At 47.0% G+C, this 22,666-nt stretch overlaps 1 protein-coding gene across 1 annotated transcript in view; it reads right to left on the bottom strand.

Annotated features, from left to right (window-relative positions):
* Positions 1-22,666, bottom strand: part of MARCH4 (membrane-associated ring finger (C3HC4) 4, E3 ubiquitin protein ligase) — a 47,300-nt gene that overhangs the window by 2,872 nt on the left and 21,762 nt on the right. Inside the window, exons 3-4 of the mRNA XM_008574360.1 lie at positions 22,118-22,273; positions 16,769-16,961 (exon numbers count right to left, since the gene is read on the bottom strand). Coding sequence (XP_008572582.1) covers positions 16,769-16,961; positions 22,118-22,273 — 349 coding nt within the window. The remainder of the gene's footprint in view (positions 1-16,768; positions 16,962-22,117; positions 22,274-22,666) is intronic.

Raw genomic sequence — 22,666 nt, 5'->3', positions numbered from 1 at the left:
GATAAGTCTGGTCTGAAAATAGAAGTCATGGGTATAGAGGTGGCACTATGGTTGGAATGTGTCTCCTCCAAAATTCAGGTGTTGCCAATGTGATAGTATTAAGGGGTGGGGCCTTTAAAAAGTGACTAGGCAATGAGGGCTCATCCCTCATGAATGGAATTAGGTGCCTTTATAAAAGAGCGTGACAGAGGGAGTTTGTCTCTCTTGCCCTTCTGCCTTCTGTCATGTGAGGATGCAGCAAGAAGGCCCTCAAGTCATACTGGCACCTTGATCTTGGACTTCCCAGCCTCCAGAACCATGAGAAGTAAATTTCTGTTATTTATAAATTACCCAGTCTCCAGTATTCCTTTATAGAAGCACAAAATGGACTAAGACAGGTGGAATTTGAACCCTTTGGAATGGCTGAAATCTTGGGAGAAAAGAGGGCCAATGACAGAGCCCTGGGCTTCTGACATTTAGGGTTTTGTTGGAGGCTTTGGTGGGGTAGAGCCCAAAAAGGAAGCTCTGAAGAAGCAACCAATGGGGTAGAAGCAAGACCAGCAAGTGCGGAGATACAGAAGTCTAGAGAATGATGTGTTTCAAGAAAGAGAGTGTGATAACTCTTTTAAATACTGTTGAGAGATCAGCTCAAGTAAAATGATAAGTGGCCATTGGCTTGGTGGCCACAGATGGAGGTAGGATGATAGAAGTGATAGTGGGAAAATCAGGTAGTTCTAATCCAAATGCCTCTTTGTCTCTCATGAAGTCACCAGCTGAGGTGGAAGGGATAAGGGAGGAAGTGTTGAAGATTTGTGGAGAGAGGAGAAAGTGGGAAATAATTATCTTGGAAAGTAGGAGAATGAATTTACAAGAGAGATACGTACAATTACCTCACTGTGGTGAGTGTCCCTTTGAGATTTGTGGCCATAAATCTGTCATGAGTCTAGTCATTGGCTGTGTGATTTTCCCCCACACCTTCAACTGCTTGCTCAGGGGCATGTGTGGAGTAAGAAGAAAATTGGGTTTAAGTACCATGGACTGTTTTTCCAGACAAGTGGACATGAGAATTATGCATGTTTGCAAGGGAGTGGTCAAGATGAACCATGGAGCCTAAGCTGGGGAGGAAGGAAGTGGGGACACAAAAGGAATAAGGAACAATGAAAAATGGAAAGTGATAGAGTCAGTGCCAGGAGGTCTCTATGAGGTTGGAGAATTGCTGGAGTTGGTGAACTACTGAGATTGGGGGATGATGGTCAGAGAGTGGGTTGTTTAAATCCAGATTTAGGGAGTCATGTGGTGACTGGTGATGATGATTCTAGGGGGTGACCACTTGTTTAGGGGCTGAGGTGAGCTAGAGGAAAAGATCATTGTAATAACTGGGAAGCCAAGGAGTTGAATAGATTATCTGCCTCAGCCATGCACAGTGCTGTCAGACCAAATTCCCCCTTTTTATAACAAATATATTTCAATGTCCTCTTTCCTATCCTGAAATGAAATTCATAAGACACTATAATCTACTATGGTTTCTTTTTTAAAAAAAAATTAATACAATTCCCACTATGGTTTGAATATCCCCTCCAAAACTCATGTTGAAATTTAATTACCATTGTGACAGTGTTAACAGCCAGGACCTTTAAGAGGTGATTAGGTCGGAGCCCTCATGAATGGATTAATACCGTTATCTTGGGAGTGAGTTAGTTATCTTGGTAAAAGAATGAGTTTGGCTCAATTTCTTCTGCCTTGTGCTCGCATTTCCTCGTTCTGCCTTCTGCCATGGGATGAGGCCCTTGCCAAATGCAGCATCATGCTCTTAGACTTGCCAGCCTCCAGAACCGTGAGCCCAGTAAACTTCTATTGTTTATACATTACCCAGTTTCTGGTTTTCTGTCATAGCAGCAGAAAACAGACTAAGACAATACCCTAACAGCTAATGTAAAGAAAAACACAGAGGAAATCATTCATAACAAAACAATATATATTTCAATATAAATGCTGGAGCACAACTACATTACAAAATAAACAAACCAACCGCATACATTTCCAAAAGCCTCCAAGGGCATGAACCGTTAATATATACAGATGCTGAAGACAGGAATGGCAGGAGGGAGTGTCTGAGCCAGGTGCATCAGGAAAGTGAGGACTGAGGAGGTGGTCAGTAGCCAGCAGCACCAAGAAGGGAAAAGGGATGGTAAAGAAAGATGACAGACACTGCAAACGGGCTAGGGCTTCTGAAGGGCCACAGAAGAGAGGCAGTTTGGATGTGGTCATGGGGAGCAAGAATGACCCGGACCCACCTCCAGGCCCCTCAGAATACAGTGTGTGGAAAAAAGAGCAGCCACCACTGGAGATGGCCACGAGGGAAACGGTGTCAGGAGACAGCCATGCTTCTGTTACAGGAAGATGAAGGGAACACAGAGGTTTCCAGTGATGGAGCAGGAGGTCCGGAGGGCATGGAGAAGGGCTGGGAAGATAGGGTCAGACAAAGGGATGAGCAGAGCAGGCAAAAGTGATCGTCACACCGCAAGGGTGGCCAGGGGGCCGGGCTCTGCAATGGTGAGTGAGATGGTTGGGATGTGAGGTGCGCTGGGACTCATCCTGCAGCCGATGAAACTCCAGGGCACTGGCCTTGCCCTCGCAGGAGGAGCTGGCTCACAGGAGCAAATGGCGGTGAGTCACCCCAGTCTCCGCAAGAAAAAGCAGAGGGACTGCATGTGAACACCAACACACTGTGATTCCAGGAGACAAGAGCAGCCACTCATGGCCCCTCTTCCCTCCAGTATTCCAACAGTTCCTGAAATTGCACTTCTCCCAAGTCTTCAGGGGTTTGTTAAAGACAGAGAGTCTCAGTGGTTCCCAGCCCTTTGTTGGGGTCACACCTCTTTGGAGATCTTATAAAAGGGAAGGATCATCTCCCTGAGGGGAGAAAATAGACACCTAAGTCGTGCTTATAATTTTAGGGGGTTCATAAATCTCCTGAAGACCACCTGTGGACCCTCTGACCTGGTCCAACAGATTCTGGATGCAGAGACTTCCTCTCTTTCCCAATCTCTTACTCTCTCCCAAATGTACCAATTCTCACTATTTCTGTCAACCTTTTGGATATGTACCTATTCACCCTTGGCACTGAAGATGGTCATGTGTTCTACAAACCTTGTTTGAACATTGCTATGCTCTCTTTTCCAGACTGTAAGCCCCTTGAGGGCAGGGGCCAGGTCTGGTTGAGTCTTGGGCAGCTAACACAACACCAGGAGCCCTGGTGATAATGGAAGAGTTATGGACCAAGGAGGGAAGTGAGATCTTTTGAAGCCCCAAACCAACCCTTCCAGTAAGAGCCACCACACTTGATTTTTAATTAACTTCTTGATCAGACAATTTTACCCTGATTGAAGAGAGTGGCTTAAGTTTTTGGTCTGAATGCTGCCTTCTAATTATCTAACTGTCTAGTGTTCAGGAAGTAATTAAACCATTTTAATGGATAGTTGGCTGAAGGGGAGGAAGGTGCACCTGTTTTTATAGATAATGCTTGTTTGGCAAAAGTTGGAAAAGCACAAACTACCTCATTTACATCCACCTCCTCAGCCCTCCCTCTGCTTCCTGCGCTACAAATTACTTATTGATTCCTTGGGTGACAGAATATTAAAAAATGGGGAGAAGTGGGTGGGGCTTATCTGATAGGGGCAGGTGGCATGGGCAGGGTTGAAGAGGTGGGAAAGAAGGAGTAGGTCTGGGGTGAGGCCTAAGAATCTGCATTGCTAAGAAGTCTCTGGTGATGTTGATGCTGCCTGAGTGTAGACCACTGGGTAGCACTGCCTAGAACATGGTTCTTATCCCTGCCCGCTTCCTCATAGAAGGCTCTAAATTTTGATCCAAAAAAAATGGATATAAATAATTTTGAAAAATACTCTCCTTTCAGAGGTGACAGACATGGAAACGTAAGGCAAATGAAGAAACAGACTTCTTTTCCTAGACCTAAAGGCCTTTGGACCCCACAGTTTAGAGTTAACTCACAACAAGCATGTATTAGATATTCAGGGTGTCTGCCACCTATTCGCCGTGTAGCTTTAGGTAAGCAGCTTCCTCTTTCTGAGCCTCAGTTTTCTCATCAGTAAAGTGGGCTCCTGTGGGGGAGATTCTAGGACACAGAAAAAGCCCTCTCATATCTCCTCTTCTTCCTCATTGCCAACTCCATCCCCAACACAAGCATCTGCTCTTCTGTCTCCTAACTGTTCTGCTTCCCGATGCTCAGGCTGAGTCATTGTTTATAGATGAATAACTAGCTAGAGTGAAAAGCACTCTAGAGACCAACTGATTCTATAGACATGCACACACGCCCTCCCACCTGCGCCTCGCCCACCACCCAGAGCCATCAGCAGTGCCAGTTGAGGGGCCCTCCCCTCTCCTGCAGAATTCCCCACTGTCGGGCCAGCCCGTGGCGCACTCGGGAGAGTGCGGTGCTGTTAACGCCAAGGCCGCGGGTTCGGATCCTACATAGGGATGGCCGGTTTGCTCACTGGCTGAACGTGGTGCTGACAACACCAAGCTAAGGGTTAAGATCCCCTTACCGGTCATCTTTAAAAAAAAAAAAAAAAAGAATTCCCCACTGTCTGTCTGACAGTTGTGGGGTGAGACCTTGTGTCTGATCCTGAAACCCCGCCATGCCAAATACTCATCTTTTGACCCTTCAAGGACCCAGCTCTGGTCAGACTCTGGACTAAAGAACCCATCAGGCAAGCCATCAGAAAAAGAGGTAAAGAACCTATTAGAAAAGAGATAAATATAACCAGCTGCTTTGGGTGGGCTCAGGGGGTGCTGCTGGGAGATGCCAGATTGGCAATGCCACCACCTGCCCAATTTTCTCCTGGGGTGCATCTTGATGCTTCTCATAAGTGTGGCCTGCCTATACTTCCAGGGGCCTCCTTGAGGAGGTGGTGAGATGTGGATCCAGGGGCCCCATTTGGGCAGCTTCACCTTGACTTGAATGCTCCCAGCAATAATGACTCAAAGGACAAAAGATGCTGAAAGCATTCAATGAGGACAAATGGGAAGTCGCCTTCCCTTTTGTTTCCATTCCTTCCATGCCTTGATCAGTGCCCAGGGGGTGGGCATCCCCTTGGAGGTGACTCTGTCAGAGTCCTCTTCCTAGCAGGGTCCCTGCTGGGCCAATTGATCTTTGTGAAGCTGCACAGAGTATTTCTCAATGCGTCTGAGTCAGAACTACCCTGGTCACTCTGCTTACCCAGGGTAGTGCAGAGACCTGTGAGAAGCCCTGTGCCAAGAAGCTATAAAACATTCTGCAATAATGTAAGTTTAACTCAGTAGGAGTGGATGGGAGAAAGAAATGTGGAGCCCCAAATATACCGCCATTGGTATAACTGAGGGGTTCATTCCTGGAAGTGTGTTTGTAAAGTTATATCCTACGATACTGTGGATTTTTTCTGTGGGGGTTTCCTTGTGAGGCTCAGAGCTCTCCCTAATTTGACAGATGCTGATGGAACTGCATTCCTCGGCCACTCTGGGTAGTGTCGGTGCTGGGCAGTGATGATGAGGGTCATGGTGATGGTGATGATAGTCCATATTTATTGAATGCTTACTATGTTCCATCACTTTAAAAGGGCTTTGCAAATATAGGCTACTTCCCACCCTATGAGGTAGGTGATATTATCTCCACTTTACAAAAGGGGGAAACTGAGCTCACAGAGGCTAAATGTCTTGCCCAAGGACATGCACCTTGTCCAGGAAGTGGGACATAAACATAGGTGCATCTGAAACAGAACAGTGCCGTGTGTCTGGGGCCACTTCCTCCCCCATGTTCCAGGTCACATGCTCCCCCCAACAGTGAGCAGCTCTGGAGGAGATAATTTTGTTAAAATGTGTGCATGTACAATTTCTATTTGAATTCATAGTAAGATGTCTTGCAATCTGTGGGGGTTTTTTTTTGTTTTTTTTTTTAAAAGATGACCGGTAAGGGGATCTCAACCCTTGGCTTGGTGTTGTCAGCACCACGCTCAGCCAGTGAGCAAACCGGCCATCCCTATATAGGATCCGAACCCGTGGCCTTGGTGTTATCAGCACCGCACTCTCCCGAGTGAGCCACAGGCCGGCCCTGCAATCTGTGTTTTAATATATGTGTTACATTGTTCTAACAGAATAGCTAAGGATGTAGGTTTTGGCATCAGATGATTGAATTCTAGTTGTATGACCTTGGAGTGATTTACCTATTATCCTCAGTTTCTCATCAGGAAAATGGGCATCAAAATACTAACTCCATCACATGGTTGTAGGGAACAAATAAAATAATGCTTTTAAAGCACACAAAACACTTTTTGCAGTACTTGGATATAATGAATAATAATTGTTAGTTATTATTTTATCATTATTATTAAATAAGTATCATGTGACTTCATCTTATATAAATAAATATAACTAGCTATTTTTGGTGGGTTCGGGGATGTTGCTATGAAATGCCAGATTGGCAATGCCACCCTCTGCTCAATATTCTCTAGGGTACATCTTCATGCTTCTCACAGGTGTGGCCAGTCTGTCCTTTGTAAAAGTTGTCAGAATCAAAATAAAGTCACTTGTGTTAGGAAAGAAAAAAAAAAGCAGCCCTGACAAATAGAGCCAGGGAAGGCCATGAAGGGAGAGTTCTCACTCAAAAATGATAACTATGACAAAGGCCATCACAACCTCACATAGAAAATACTTGTGAGGACACCTGCCCAGCAACTGCCCATCCAACCTGTACTGGCATCACCCTTGTTATTGATCCTTGTAGCCAAGGATAATTATCACAAAACAATTATGTAATCATCTTCATTTTTCCTTTTTTGTTCTTTATTAAATTCCTTTTTTTAATTCTATTTTTTTCTTATTCTTCTGTCTTTTGTTTCTCATTTTTCTTTTTCTTTTTTTTTTTTTTCCTTTTTGTCTTTTTTTCGTGTCTGGCAACGGATCGCAACCCTCAGTGGGTCGCGCCCGCACTGGACCGGGACCGGCAACGGGATCGCAAACCTCGGTGCTGCGCCCGCACCTCGCTCAGCCAGTGAGCGGGAACCGGTCTGTATGTGGGATCCGAACCCTCGGCGGGAGCGCCACCATGCTCCCAAGCGGCGCACTGTAGCAGTGCGCCACTGGGCCGGCCCATCATTTTTCAACCCTCGGCGGGAGCACCACCATGCTCCCAAGCGGCGCACTGTAGCAGTGCACCACCGGGCTGGCCCATCATTTTTTGTTTAAAACCATTTGTCTTCCTTTACCTCCCTGAATGCCCACATAGTTTACTATGGCACATGTATTCCCCTTGAAATGCCCTTTTCCCAAATAAACATAATTTTCTTTTAGAGAGCCTCTCTGTTTGTTGTTTAGGTTGATAACTTTATAAAAGTTAGTATAAAGTTACAAAAGTTGTTTATTTAAGCAGACAGGCCAAATTTCTATATCCAAAAAGAGTTTTGTCTTTTAAAATCCTTGAGACTTTAAAATATTACCCTTGGGAATTAGGGTATTTTCTCCTATTGGGCTATCCTGGCTCAGAACATTTCTGTGATAGCAATGGCTAACTGTCCACCAAAAATCCACACTCCCCTTCCTTATTATAGAATTGCCACTGAGAAGAAATTACATTTTCCAGCCCTTTGCACCCCAATGGAGCCAGGTGACTAGTATTGAATGTGAACTTGAGTCAGGCCAAGATTTGAAAAATAGGCATTGAGAGGAAAAAGTGGGGGGCGGGGAAGGGGTTGCCTTATTCATGTTCTCTTTTTCTACTAGCTGGAGGCAAAAGCCTCAACAGCCCTAGGGGGCTTTGAGCTATAAAATGGAAGGAGCTTGGGTCCTGAATCACTGTGTGGAGGAGAATATCCCTCTGCTCAGAAACCTCTTTTAAGTTAAACCACTGACATTTGGGGGCTTATTTTTTAAATATCTGCTGAAGTCACTCTAACTAATACACCTTCAGTGCTAGATTAGAGGCCACAAGAGAAGAGCATTTTGTGGCTTACTGACACGTTTCATGAAGTTCCCAAAATGTATTAATCCACCTTATTTATCATATTGGGTCTATTTCTAGCCACAAACCCACTATCAAAGGACAGACATATCACTGCTGAAATCTGTTCTGTCCCGAGGACAAGTCCCAAGAAGTGTTCCTAAAATATTTTGAGCCTGGTCAACACAACTGGCATAAGTGTAAATGAAGTGCCTCCCAAGGAGTCTCCTTTGAAGAGGGCAGTGCTCACTTGGCATATCTACTTCTAAATTAGTGGTCTTCATCCTCTGAGCCTCCAGCAGTTCAGCTGTGGAGAGAGGTGGCCATGCCTAGGAAGCCCCAGGTGGGTGGTATACGAGCTAACAGCTAATCCAGAAAACTGGAGATGCCACATGCAGATAACAGGACATGGACTAAGCATCATCTTGCCCATTAATGTGGTTAATGCTGCTCATGTCAGTTGTTTGGCCTGGCCCGACATTACTGGAGATCCCCACAGCCACTGTGGCCACTGAGGCTGTGACATTTTCTCCCAGTAGATATAACTTCAAAATCCTAGGATATCAGACCTGAGAAGACATTGGCTGTTATCAGACTCAACCCACTCATTTCATAGATAAGGAAACTAGTTACTGAGAGAGGAAGTAACTTGCCCAAAGTCAAAGAGGTAGTTAGTAACTAATCTGGTCTTCAGACATAGCTCTTATACCTCTTTATTCCTTCTGCTGCACCACAGGGTTTCCTAGTCAGGGAATTAAGCGGTTTGACGAGTGGGGTCATTTCTAGCTGGAAAGAGAGAAGAAATAAAGGAATCGTTGTGGCATATACAATATGTGTGTTTTTTTTAGTTAACATGAATTAAAATTATTATTATTATTTTTTTTTTTAAAGATGACCGGTAAGGGGATCTTAACCCTCGGCTTGGTGTTGTCAGCACCACGCTCAGGCAGTGAGCGAACCGGCCATCCCTATATGGGATCCGAACCCGTGGCCTTGGTGTTATCAGCACCGCACTCTACCGAGTGAGCCACAGGCCGGCCCCAAAATTAGTTTTGAATATAAAAAAGTTTTTACAATCCTCCTACCCCCACCTCCTGGCTGTCTGCTATAGAGTGAGATATAAATCTCTTTATCTCAGAGGGCAAGGGCCAGGCATCTCTAAATCACTGGAAAGAACCTCAAGGAACTGCACACAGAGAAAGCTTTAACAAAAAATTTTTATCTAATCTTGTTAATTACCATATTCTACTATTTTAAAGCTTTGGACATAATCTCAGAAACATTCCCCCCCTACCTTCCCCTGACCCTGTCCACTCACAAGCAAAACACAAACATAGGGGCGATGAGGTCCTCAGTTTTGTAGAACTGACTTTTGATGACCAATCTCTTAGGTCTGTGTAATAAAAAAGAAAAAAGTTTTTTGGTACCAAAGCCTTTAATTAATTTGCTCTTGTTAAATCCTAATAACTTGACCCACTGGAGCAGAGAATGCCCCATTTGTTTGCTGGGAGGCTCTGTCAGCTTCTCTGCTGCAGCAGACAGTGTCATTAGAGATGACGGAAGAGGAGGCAGGTGGAACGAGGACATTAGATGTAATCAGATCTTCTCATGGAGGGGATATGAGTGAGGGAACCAAGAACCTTCAAGAAAAGGTGCTGCTCCAAAAAAGAGCAGACTATTAATTATGTGAGGACATGGAGCCAGGCTATTTCCATCTCTACTCTGTGACTGGATTCAGATTTTAACAGATTCGGTAAACCTTTACTAAGTGCTCACTACGAGGTTAACCTACCGTGCTTGAGTGCCTCCTACACTGACCACTGGTGCTCATCAGTGCCTGCTCCTTTGCACACACCGTCTTATTCAATGATCTTAACAACTCACTGAGGGTGGTATTTTTATCCCATTTCACAGATGAAGACAAAGAAGCAGAAAGAGGTTGTGCAAATCACTCAAGGTCACGGGGCTAGTAAGCAGTACATGGCCCCAGGTTCTGGGCCATTCTGTAGTACCACTTTAGCCACTCTGGAAATCCACCACTTTGGGTTCTGTGACTCGGTTCCTCCTATTTTTTTCTCAGAGCACAGTGTTAGAACACCAAGATCAAAGGTTTGGATCCCGGTACCAGACAGCCACCAAAAGATAAAAATAAAATACATATCTGATCAAACGTCTTTCCTGTTTAAAATTGTATCAATGCTTCCCCATCACCAGCAGAGTAAAGTCTGAGTTGCTAAGCACATGACTCATGACCCTGTGGGATTTGGCCCCTGCCAACTTGCCCAACCCCATTGCCCACCACCCGCCTCCCACCCTGGCTCTTTGCATGGAATCATACAAAACTGCCCAAGGCTTTCTAAACACACCTTATCCACTCATGTCTCTGTCTCTACGCGGGCAGGTTCATCTGCCTGGGATGTTCTCTCCTCTTCTTTTATTTATCTTTTGAAACCAGCTCAAGGAGAGGCTTCCCTCCTTCAGCAAGCCTCCCTGGACACCCCCAAGACAGAGTCAATGGCTCTCTGCTCTGCTCCATCTTCCTGTACCTTGTACAGACTCCCACTATGTTGTCACTTATTTGTAGACTATGAGCTCCTTGAGAACAAGAGACTAACTATGTCTCATTCATCTCTTTGTTAACGTTCCCTGGTTTGGGGAACAAAACAAGGCAGCCAATGAATGGCACTGAATGAATGAACACAACGATCCCAAGCCTTCTCTGATTCAGGGTCCTCTTCCCCATGTTCACTCATCCTTGTGTCCAGACCTCAGTCCTAGCTCTTATTCCATGGGGATCAGTGATTCCCTTATCTGTCTCCCCCATGAGATGTAAGATCCTCGAGAGCAGGTGATTCTCTCATTTGAGTATGTATACCCAGTGTCCTCTCAATAAATATTTTTGAATGAATGAATGCATTCCCCAAGTTCATGCTAATAAGTAGATTTAGCTTCCCCCTCTCCAAGTACTTTTCACCAGAGTGTCTCATTGGGAGATAAACCATCCAAATTTCATCTTGATTTGCTTCTCTCTCCATTGGTGTCAGAACAGCACTGATCAAAAAGGAGGTGCAACAATGGCTAACCTCCCATTCTCTGAACACAGGACAGGGCAGCTCGGGGTTGCTGAGTTTCTGATTGCCACTAGCAGTTGTTTGTAGGTGAAGGTGTTACTGGGCTAATTTCCCCTTGAGCTACCTTCCCATCCAAGCTCTGCATTTGCAGTTTCACAGAGCAGTCAGAGATAAAATAGGCAGCAGAAAGTTCCCTGGAACTGGAACCAGAGGTTCTTTGTCCAGTCCTCAGCTCACCACTTGTTTAGCTGTGTGACCTGGAGCCTTTGAGCCTTTGAGCCTTTGAGCCTTTGAGCCTTTGAGCCTTTGAGCCTTTGAGCCTTTGAGCCTTTGAGCCTTTGAGCCTTTGAGCCTTTGAGCCTTTGAGCCTTTGAGCCTTTGAGCCTTTGAGCCTTTGAGCCTTTGAGCCTTTGAGCCTTTGAGCCTTTCCTCACCTGTTAGATATGGATCATAATGTTCACACTGCTTATTGTTAAGGGTTGTTGTACCTTTAATCAGCTCCTCTCTGTCCTTGAAGGGATTTGGTGGTTTGTTCTGTCCGCAGCAGCTTACATCTGGCTTTCACAGGGGCATGCACTGGTCTAGGAAATCAGGACTCTAAACCAAGAGATGCTTTGTCTGTAGGGGTAGATTGTCATCATTAAATGTACAACCCTCCAACGTGACCAAGTCCAGAGCCACTGTTCCCAACCCTGGAACTGTGCTGCATCCAATCCAGTCCTTTCCTGGCAACCATTTCAGGTAAAATCCTTTGCTGAGCACTAATAGTCAGTCTCTGAGAGAGTCATTGCTCTGGAGTCTTCTCGTTGACTGCTGATTGTCCTGGAAGCCAGAGGGATGGGTACAGCCATGGAGGGGGCTGATGTGGCTTCACGAACAGCCAGGCCCCAGGCTCGGCACCCTCCTGGCTTCAGGGCAGAGAGTGTCCGCTGAGCTGCTGCTGGCTCCTGGCAGAGTTTCTCCTCTGAGTCCCTCCCACCTTCATGAACTCTCCCTCAGCAAGCCAGAATTTATTAAAACTATCCATTTAGGTGTACTCATATTCTTTACTATCTGTGGCCATTTAAAAATCTTAGGGAATAGACAAATTGTTCTTGGTATCTGAAAAATAAAGTCCAGAGACTCATAGTAGCAGATGGTCTTATTCCTCTTCTCTTACTCAGCCGTTTCAGTGAACACAGGGCTAGACTCAGTTTTTTCTCCTGGTGATGATGTTCTTATACAGGAGCTGAATTGCCGCATCCATCCAAGGAGCTTGGGTCTATGCATACGGGTCCTCTCACTCAACATCTATCCAGCCATCATTTCTTGAGCATACTTGCCTCTCCCATCATCTCTTCTACCCACTCTCTGCTAGGGGGGCTCCTCTTCTTTTTCCCAGTCTTGCATATCATCTTCTTCCACTCTGTCAAGACTTCCAGAAGGGAAGCTTCCCCTTTTGCATGGGAGTAAACAAATTTATCAGGGTTTGAAATGGGCGAGTGCCTCAAAAGTGACACAGGCATTCCCTGTGGCTCTCTTGCCCGTGTTTCCATCTTCATGCAGTTAAAAGACCATGTTGTGCCTCCTATGGCAGGCCCGGCCAGGCGTCTGTTCCATGTTCTGGCTTCTCTGCCTTTCATCAGTTCAGTAAATCAGGTTTGTGTAGCCAGAGGTACAGGTTCATGAATTGGGGCAAGAGGTGGTGGGAGAGGGTGATGGGACACTTTCTCCTTCTCTCAGAATAAACTGGAGGCTTCTGGTCAAGATGGCAGAATAGACGGTCCCAAGCATCATTCTCTTCCACAAATCAACCAATTTACAACTATAAAAAAGCAATGTCAGCCAAGATGGGGCCGCTAGAGCTCAGGGGAAGAGGAGGAGAGACCTACAGAGTGCATGAAGGTGGGAGAAGCCACAATGAGAAAGAAAAAACCTCTCTGACCATTTTGTGCCACAGCCACTTTAAGGCTGGAGCTGCTGAGTGCACAGAGCAGGAGCCAGCAAAAGCTGCAGCTGTGCCCTTCAGATGAAGTTGCTTGGAGGTGGCAGGGGAGAAGAGGGCCTTGGTAGCCCCCAGGCCAGCAAGACCACAAATAGGGTTCCTGTGGACCCACATAGGAGTGAGGAGCCACAACAACTGAAAAAAAGGAGCCAGTCAGAGGCCAGTGAGTCATCACAAGGGACCAGATGGCCCATCCCATGGAAGGTGTTTGCAGCACAGGTGGTAGGGGAGACAGGCCCACCAGGGGAACAGTGGGGCACAGCAAGGACAGCTGACTGACACCCCAATCAACTATGGACCACTCAGAGAGACTGGTCGGGAATATAGAATTGCATGGGGTGCAGTTTGATGAAAAGACTCAAGCCCAGATCAGGGTTTCTACACAACCCAGGTGCACCAGATCTCTGGAGAGCTGGAAGTACCTATAAGGTCAACCATTGAAACCTGAGCTGCACAAAAGCCCTTCCCTAGGGAATCAACAACAAAGCAACAATTTAGCTAAACCACAGAGCTCAAGTGCTGGTCCCCACAGGAAGTTCCCCCATTTTAGAAGTAAGCAAAGGACAAAAATTTACTTCTGGCCCAGGCACACTGCAAGCACCTCAGGGCCTGCCTGGGGACTTGAGGCACAGGGTCGGGAACTGGACCCCCCTCCCACAACAGGCATCCCTCCAGCACCTCGGGCCCCACACAGAGACCTGAGGTATGGAGCCAGGGACCAGATCCCCCACCACAACTAGGCACACTGCCAGTGCCAAGGAGCATGCCAAAAATATCACCTCCATGTGTGTGGCCCACCACAGCACCACAGTAACCACAGCTGCCTCGAAAGTAGATAGATGCCACAACCACCAAGCAGATGGTCTGCCAGCCACTGGAGTGCACTGACACAAGGAGATTAACCAGCAGAGACCAAAGAAAAGAAGAGGATGTCTCTCTCCACAAAGTCCATTCCAGAGTGACAGAAGCATCTGCTCTATGATAATATTGGGGGACCTGAACACACCTCTCAGCATTGGACAGATCATCTAGGCAACAAATCAACAGAGTAGCCATTACTGTTTCAGAAGGAAAGAAGAAATCTAGGGTTATCAGAGATGGAAGCGGGGAGGGAGAGGCGGATAGGGAGAGACTAGACAAGGGGCATAAAGAATAAGTATGGTTTGTAACTATATATGCTAGTAATATTGATTTGATCAACATATGTCAATGTTGAACCCCCAAAATATGTATAATCAATTATGATTCAATAAAAATTTTTTTTAAAAAAAGAACTGGACCCTGGGTTGGCCTTCTGGCTCTTTTCCCTCAGAAATCTGATGAAGATGGAGCGTCAGCTGAGTGACAACATTGCCTGGGTTGGGGTTAACTCTTGATTGGTGGGTGCTTCACTGTGAATACCTGCTGGCTTCCCTGGGCACAGTGACTTGAACTGAGCATGACTTTTTCAGGGACCCTGGAAACTGTGCCCAGGTGGACCCACACCCACTGTTGTGGATCTCATCTCCTCACTCCACAGCTGTCATGTAGGAGCCAGCTGGCTTCCCTGGGCACAGTGACTTGAACTGAGCATGACTTTTTCAGGGACCCTGGAAACTATGCCCAGGTGGACCCACACCCACTGTTGTGGATCTCATCTCCTCACTCCACAGCTGTCATGTAGGAGCCAAGAGACTGGCCCTGGACTAGGATGTGGAGTATGGCAGGAACTCCCCTACAGAGATAAGCCAGACTTGCCATGCTGGAGGCTGTGGTTCCTTTCCTACCTTCCCCTAAGTGAATCTGAGGCCAAGTGTGCTCTCTGCTAGTCCCCATGAGTCTGTATGTCTAGTTGAGCCTAAAAATAAAGATATCACCCTACTGACGTTGGGCTTATTGGTGACTTGCGTTGGCTAATGGGCTGTGTGCAGAAGGGACCATGTGCCAGTTCTGCACAGAGGTGTTGCAAGTTTCCACCAATCCTCTTGTGCTCCTGCACTCAGTGAGGGGAACCTCATACCCCTCTAGTTCCTGCTCCTTTAGGCTGGGTCCCAAGCATAATGAGACACTGGGAGCAGGCCTGAACCAAGTACACAGCCAGAATCCCAGCCAAGCCCAGCAAGCCACAGCTCTCGCAAACCCAGGTATGGGAAACAAATGTTTATTGTATGGCACTGTGATTCTTAGAATTGTTTGTTACTGCAGCCAACGCTGACTCAAACACCATGTGACAGGGAAGCATGTGTCATAGAAGCACACATCAGGGATTGATCTAGAGCCTTCCTGAAAGAGAATGAAAGGCAGCTGGAGGGCTGTCCCCTCCTTCCCCCCCAGTGCCAGAGCTGCTGTGAACCTCCATATGGAGACACACCTGACTTTTGGCATCAACAATCCAGGCCCCAGCAGGTGTAGGAAGGGAGTTTGGTGGGAGGAGGAAGTAAATTAGAATCAATGTCAAATGCCTCCCCATTCACAGTCCTCCAGACCTGGGCTGTCTGTTTCTCTCACTGCCTAGGTGCTGTAGTTAAAAGGCTCTTGGACTCAGTGTTGACATATTGGCTTAGCTATCATGGAGAAGCAGCAAGATGGCTGGTCTCAGATTCCCGCAACCAGTATGTACTCTCCAGGCCTTTCTGATTCCTAATATTAAAGGACCCCAAAGAAATTCACATCAATATCAGTCCAGCCAAATTCTAGCTAATAGATATTCTTCTGCCAAACAGCAGTGTAGCATATTGGATATATAATACCCACACGTACTGATGCACAGGGAAGGCACCTGTGGAACTCTAATGCTCCCTGTGGCCCAGGGACAACCCAAGTGTTCCAGCTTGGGCTGTACAACCAGAGTTTAGGTTTGCTTCACTTCACTCAGAGAAACCAGGGCCATGCCCCCACCCGCTCAGGTGCTTGGACCAAGCCTTCAGAGTTGACAGCACAATCATCTGTTGGGGGGTGGGGGGGAAGACCCAGCCCTCCACAAACCAACATAACATGGAGAAAGAGAGGAGGAATGTAGACTTGGGAGTGGGATGCGGGAAGAAGCAGGAATTACAGCAGTGGGCTCCAGCTTTTTTCTAAAACACTGGAGCCTTTTAAACAAGATCTTACCTGGAACAGAAGTATATGTAAATAGATAAAAGTACAGAAGATCAGGGAGAAGCAGGGGTGAGGATTCAGAGCCTGTGTGTGCAGCATTTCTTTCCTCACTCCCAAAGGCGCTCCTGGAGCTGAGGGTGGAATGCCAGCACTATACAGAGTTTGAAAACCACTAGATGAGAGAAACTTGGGGGCATGGAATAGGCTTATGGAAAGCTGAAACAAAAAGGTAGTTGCCACCAGGGCCGTTTTTAGGCATTTTGCTGTGAAGAGAATGGAATTAATGCATAGGCATCCCTCATCACAGCTTGGCAGCTGTGGGGTACACAATGGAGAAGAGGCCGTCCACATCCTTCTTGAGGCGGACAGACTGACAACCGACCTTTCTCAGGTCTTCTTAGAGGCAAGCCTCCTTATCCTTACCTTCAGTGAGGCAGGACAGATTTGCTTGGGAAAGAGTTAGATCTTCCTTCTTTGCCCTGCCTTCTCCCCCTTCCCTCCCACCCCTTATATCCAAGCCGCTGGCCTCTTCTGAGCTCAGAGGTCTCCAGTGCTGTCTCTACTTTGGCCTCCCACAAGGAGGGATCCCAGGGAAGGATCCCAAGGGATCTGTCCATCTCATCAGCACATAGCTCCCCACTTCGCATGGAGACAAGCCCCCAGACCCACCTATGCACACCACGTCCATGAAGCCATACATCCCGTAGCAGATCTGAAAGAGGAGATCTTGGCGCTGCCATTTTGCCGAGGGACTGAAGGTCGACCAGATGAGCCAAGAGATACTGGCGATGAGGAAGAGGGAACCCAGGATGGCAGCTGCAATCTGCACCTTCTCAATGACCGTCAGAGAGATGGCCTGCCACTGGGGAGAAGAGAGCAGCAGGTGAGCTGTGGTTGGTGCGCACCCCATTCCCACCCCTCTCCCTTCGGCTACCCCAATGGCTCACTTCTGTTTAGGATTTAAACCAGGGCTTTCCAACTTGCAGTACAATGGACATTTTTCAGTTTTCTGAGTTTCACATTGAACTTTTGATGTGGAGGAAATCTATATCACACCAAATGATCAGACATCATTGCAAGGAGGGGGTTCTGGGCAGGCACAGCTGGGAAGAAAGACCTTTATACTTGATTATAATACAGTAGTAAAATGGGAGAGAAAGTGAAATGCAGAACTAGTGTTCCAGGGCCCCAGAATATTCTTTTCAGAGCAACGCCATCTATTTTCTCGCTAACAGATGCTGAGAGATCACAGGCCTTTCTTTTGCTTGTTTTCTGTACCACCACCTTACATGACATTTAAAAATATGCTAGAAATTACGGGCCGGCCCGGTGGCGCACTGCTGTAGTGCGCCGATTGGGAAGCGCGGTGGCGCTCCCGCCGAGGGTTGGGATCCCACATACAGACCGGCTGCTCACTGGCTGAGCAAGGGGTGGGAGCAACACCGAGGGTTGCAATCCCGTGGCCGGTCACGAAAAAAAGACAAAAAGGAAAAAAAAAAAAAAAGAACTACAGTAGGTAGACCTAAATCACTTGAATCAAAAACCACCAGACACCAGGAATATTGTTTCAGCTTCATGCTGCCTCCAACAGCAGCACAGTCTGTTTGCATCTTGAGTTCAAAGAGACCACTCAGGTGTCTCTCAACAGTTCCCATTTCAAAGGCATTAGGATAAATCATTTCACCTTTCTATGCAGGGTCTGCTGCAAGCAGTAAATATACAGTTGTGTAGGACTGAGAAATGGAAGAAAATAATTTACATTTGTTACCCAATACCTCCAATTCAATTTAATATGCCAAACTCTTACGACAATCACAGCCTATACTACTCCAATTCAATCATATACTTCTAACTCTCCAACCCAAATGGGGAGGAAGTCAGGACTCCATGAACAGTGTGAAAAATCACTGCGTAATTGCAAATTAGAACCATAATCAGCCCTCCGGCCCCTGAGTCTTCTTCATCACAAGGCTGTGAACCAAAATGACTTCCTGTGAATGTATCTCCAGGATAAGAGATCCAAAGCTCAGGATAGTGAGGACTGTCTTGTTCACAGACCCAGCTGAGCGAATAGAGGGAAGACATGTTCATGAAAAATGAAAAGAGGAAGCTTGTTAACCAGCAAACAGCGGCTGAAGAAGTATCAGTGATCTCAGGGAGCCCTTAGTACACGTTCAACAGCCTGGATGCAAGCACTGATTCTGATTCCAGCTGGGACTGGCCTGTGGCCCCCAGGGAATGACAACCATTGGAAAACATCTCACGTGCTAGTCCAGATGTAGGACATCAGCCTTCACGTTTAATTATGCAGATAGCTTCCCATTACAGGTAATTGGGCCTTTTGGTTTTCCACTGCTTCCCCCCTCCTAGGGTCATACATAACAAAGGAATTTTCCAGAAGATGGCCTGATCATGTAGACGTCCCTCATATACAACAAATGATTTTTCCAGGGTTTGCCCCACTGCCTGGAAAGAGGGCTCCTGATTGAGCTTTTTGTTTTTTACCATTGAGGCATCAGTAACCCTCACCTTCTTGTGCTCCTCCAGACTTCAGAAATCCTAAATATAGAGGCACAGAAAGGTCCCTTTCATCCCTAAAGCCCCTCCCAGTAGTCCCTGAGTAACCTGTGGAAGCTGAATGGGCTCCCGACCCCATTGTGAAGTGTAAGGAAGAAGGACAGGGTGGGGTGCTGTGGCCGAGGCACCCTCCTCCTGTCTGTCCACATGAGGCCCCCAGGCTATGGGGAAAGAACTGTGTGGACAAAGCAGAGGGCAGGAGAGCTCTGACACCTCAAAGGAAGGCTAGGAAGGGGATCAGGGCCCCAGTGGTACCAGGATCTGCCACCATCACACACCCAGAACCTTGGAAGCTTGTTCCAAGTGAGATTCTGATCCCAGATCATGAGACCCTTCCCTGAACTCCTGCCTTACAATGGAGAGACAAAGAGGAAGAGCAAGAAGATCAGACACTTCCTTCCTTGTCACAGGAAGGGGCACCAAGCATGATCAGACACTTCCTTCCTTGTCACAGGAAGGGGCACCGAGCATAGGGTCGGGTGGCCCAATTCCAGTTGAGCTCTGCTCCAACCTGCTGAGTGTGATCTAGGAGAAGTCAATAAGTAATGAGGACCCTCAATTTCCCTTCCGTACAAATGGAAATAATTGATCCCTCCTACTTCCTAGAGTATTGTGAGTGTTACATGAAATAACTCTTAAACCAGTACGTTTAGGGGTGCTCTTTACTGCGTTTCAGCAAAAATATAGATGAGCATGTCAAGGTGGGGGTATTCCTACATGTGCCTGTACGTTTAGGGGTAGAGGTTAAGAGCCATGCAGCAGTCAGACTCGCTGTGTGCAACTCAGCTCTTCACTTCATATCTGTGTGACCTTGGGCAAGCTGCTGAACCCCTCTGGGCTTCCATTGTCTCATCTGTAAATTATGATAGTAACAGCCCACTTGATTGGGTTATTTTCAGGATTAAATTAGATAACATATGTGAATATTTAGAACACTGACTGGCACTTTAAACACTAACTAAATATCCCTTAATATAATTGTAGTTCAGACTTAGCAGAGAGAAGGTAGGAAGCAGCCATGGAGCTGTAAGACCTACAGGGCTGGGCTGCAACTCCTTTCTCAGTGGCTAGAAACATTGCTTCCAGAGGGTGACTGAGGTGTTGTCCCACAGGGAACAGTTGTGCTATTTCTCACAACTTTGTATGAGGCATGAACCAGGAGGTCTGGAAGGAATCTCCCCCTCTGATAGCAGAGACAGCCCTGGGACCCCATCCATTGCTCTGAGGGCCTGTGCTGGGGAGTGCTAGCCCCATCGGGTACTGCAGGTGGTTTGGCTGAATCACCACTGTGCCTGAGCAAGTAACTGTCCTGTACCTGGCTGGGCTCAAGGATTCCAGGACACAAGATTGGGACAGTTTAGGCCACAATCACATGACACTGATTCTAGTCCAAGCTACTTCCTTCTGGTGCTATCTGGAAAAGTGAAATGGCATTTATTGGGCATACATCACTGCATTGCCAGGAGCAACAGAATCAGAGGGAGTCCCCAGTGTGTAGAAGCTCATCGCTGAAGACAGGGTAGTAACTTAAGAATAGACTAATAGATCAATATTGCCAACACTGTCACTTACTTACCTGACTTATAATGTTATGTTTTATTAGTTATTAGTTTTCTTTTTTTATCACCAGGAAAAAGTTATCCCTAAATGGTTTTTCACTTTTTGAGAGAAGAGTGGAGCTGGGGGCGGGGGTGGGGGGATACTTTGGGGAGGGCTCGTGAGTCTGGAATCTGACCCTTTCTTGAGGCTAGATCTGGCTGCAAAGGAAGGAAAGCGTTAATGCACTCAGACCTCTGCTCGCTCCCCAGAGGATGTGGAATCAACTGTCTCCAGACACTGTTATTTTAAGACACTTCAAGATTTCGAAATGAATGGCTGAAGATGGAACCAGCCACAGGAAAGGCCCATCTTATTCTGACCCCTTGGTACATCATCAAGATGAGTAAGGCACCAGGACTTTTAGTGCCACCTTCCAGAAATATGCCTACCATCCTTGCCCATATGCACACACACATACACACACACACAAATACACACATTCTCTCTCTCTCTCCCTCTCACTCTCTCATTCCTGGGAGCACCCCATGTAAAGCTTCATAGGGTCTAAAATAAAATGCCCTGGACACTGCAGCTCCAGGTGTTTCCAGCTGTCCCTCTGTGCAAAGACCCCACCCCTACCAGAACCACCAAACCCCAGCCTTCCTGAGTTTGGAGGAGCCACTCTTCCCCTCTCTGAGAAGAGGAGCGAACCAGTGCTAGGCAGCTGACGTGCCCATCTTCACTATCGTACTGGCTGATTGATTATGTGGCCGCTTAATTAGCTGATCATACATATGTGGAGATATTTTAAGAAGAAAATGCTCTATTCACATGTGTGCTCCTCGCAGGGAAAGCTGTTTAATTTGGAGGTGTTTATCAGAGTGGCACAGGGCCTGCCAACTCCTCTGGGGATATGGGGTGTGGCAGGGCAGGGCAGAGGGTGGGGTGGGCAGGGGAGCCCCAAGTTCTGTCTGAATCTGTTAGGCAGACCCTTGCCCCAGCCCTGGCCCTGCCTGCCTTTTCATACTCTCTCTCCTCCTCTCCCTTCCATATTGCCCATTTTCCTGTTTTTCTCTGCCCCCTCTCCTGTCTCTTCTCCATTTTTCTCTGTCCCTTGTCACAGGAAGCATAGTCTGTGAACCAGCAGCCTCAGCATCACCCGATAGCTTGTTAGAAATGCAGAATCTCAGGCCCCACCCTGGACCTACTGAATCTTAGTCTGCATTTTGACAAGATGCCAGGTGAATTACTCCCGCATTAAAGTTTGAGAAGTGCCTTTGAGTCTTCTCTCCCATATTTCTTCTTTTCCAGCCCTTAGCTTTAGCTCAGTCCCTTTCCTCCCCTCTCCCCTCTGCTTTTTTTTTTTTTTTTTCTGTTTCCTGCTCTCCTCTGCCCTCTGGTCTCTCTTTTTTCCTCCCTTTCTTTTCTTTTCTTCCCTTCCTTCCTTCCTTTCTTTTTTCTTTCTTCCTTCCTTCCCTCCTTCCCTCTTTCTCCCTCCTTTTCACCCCTCCCTCTGCCCTTTTCTTCCATGTCGTGCTCTCTGCTGCCCTCTTTCTTTCTTTCTCCATTATTTTCTTCCTTTCTCCCTTTCCTTCTTTCCTTTTATTCCCCCTTTCCTTGTTTGTTCATTCATTCGTTCATCCATTCCCTTACTTATTTTCTCTTTCATCTGATTCTCCACATTTCTTTCCTGCTATTTCTCTCTCTTTGCCCCATCCTTCCTCTTCTTCTTGCTGAGGCTTAAGAGAAAACAAAAAGTTCTTTCATTCTCTCCTGCCCGCGTGTCACCCACAGTGCTTGCCCATCCAGCCCGTATCCAGACTGCCCTGAATCTAAGGTGAAGTAATTCTCCTGCTAAAATGACCCCGGGTCCCAGAGCCCCCACTGGGCTCCGGGTCGCACCTGCAGAGGATTCTTTGTGCTGATGGCGATGACGTGGTACTTGTAGTAGCACAGCTCGCAGCTCCAGCAGCCCCGCTCGCTGATCCACTTGATGAGGCACGGCTGGTGCGTGCACTTGACAGAGCCATCGCAGCGGCACGGGCTCAGCAGCTCCCCCTGCAGGGAGAGAGGCATAGGGTGGTGAGACCTGAGTCCCAGAGTCTGCAGGTGGGTAGGTGAGTAGTTGATGGCTGGAGCACTGGCTTGGGTTAACCACATAGGCCAGAGTACACCACCCGCAACCAGGCCACAGGATTTGTCTGGGGACAGCAGACAGCATGGAAGAAGCCTGGGCTCTAGGTTTTAAACATATATCATTGTATGGAATAACAAAAGACCATGCATAGCCAAAGCAATGCTGAACAAAAAAAATACAGCTGGAGGCATAACACTACCTGACTTTAAACTATACTACAAAGCTATAATAACCAAAACAGTATGGTACTGGCATAAAAACAGACACACTGATCAATGGAATAGAATAGAGAATCCAGAAATCAACCCACACAC

This window comes from Galeopterus variegatus, unplaced genomic scaffold, assembly GCF_000696425.1.
Source record: "Galeopterus variegatus unplaced genomic scaffold, G_variegatus-3.0.2 Scaffold1036, whole genome shotgun sequence".
Classification (NCBI taxonomy): Eukaryota; Metazoa; Chordata; class Mammalia; order Dermoptera; family Cynocephalidae; genus Galeopterus; species Galeopterus variegatus.
This window is presented reverse-complemented; position numbering and strand designations above follow the sequence as displayed.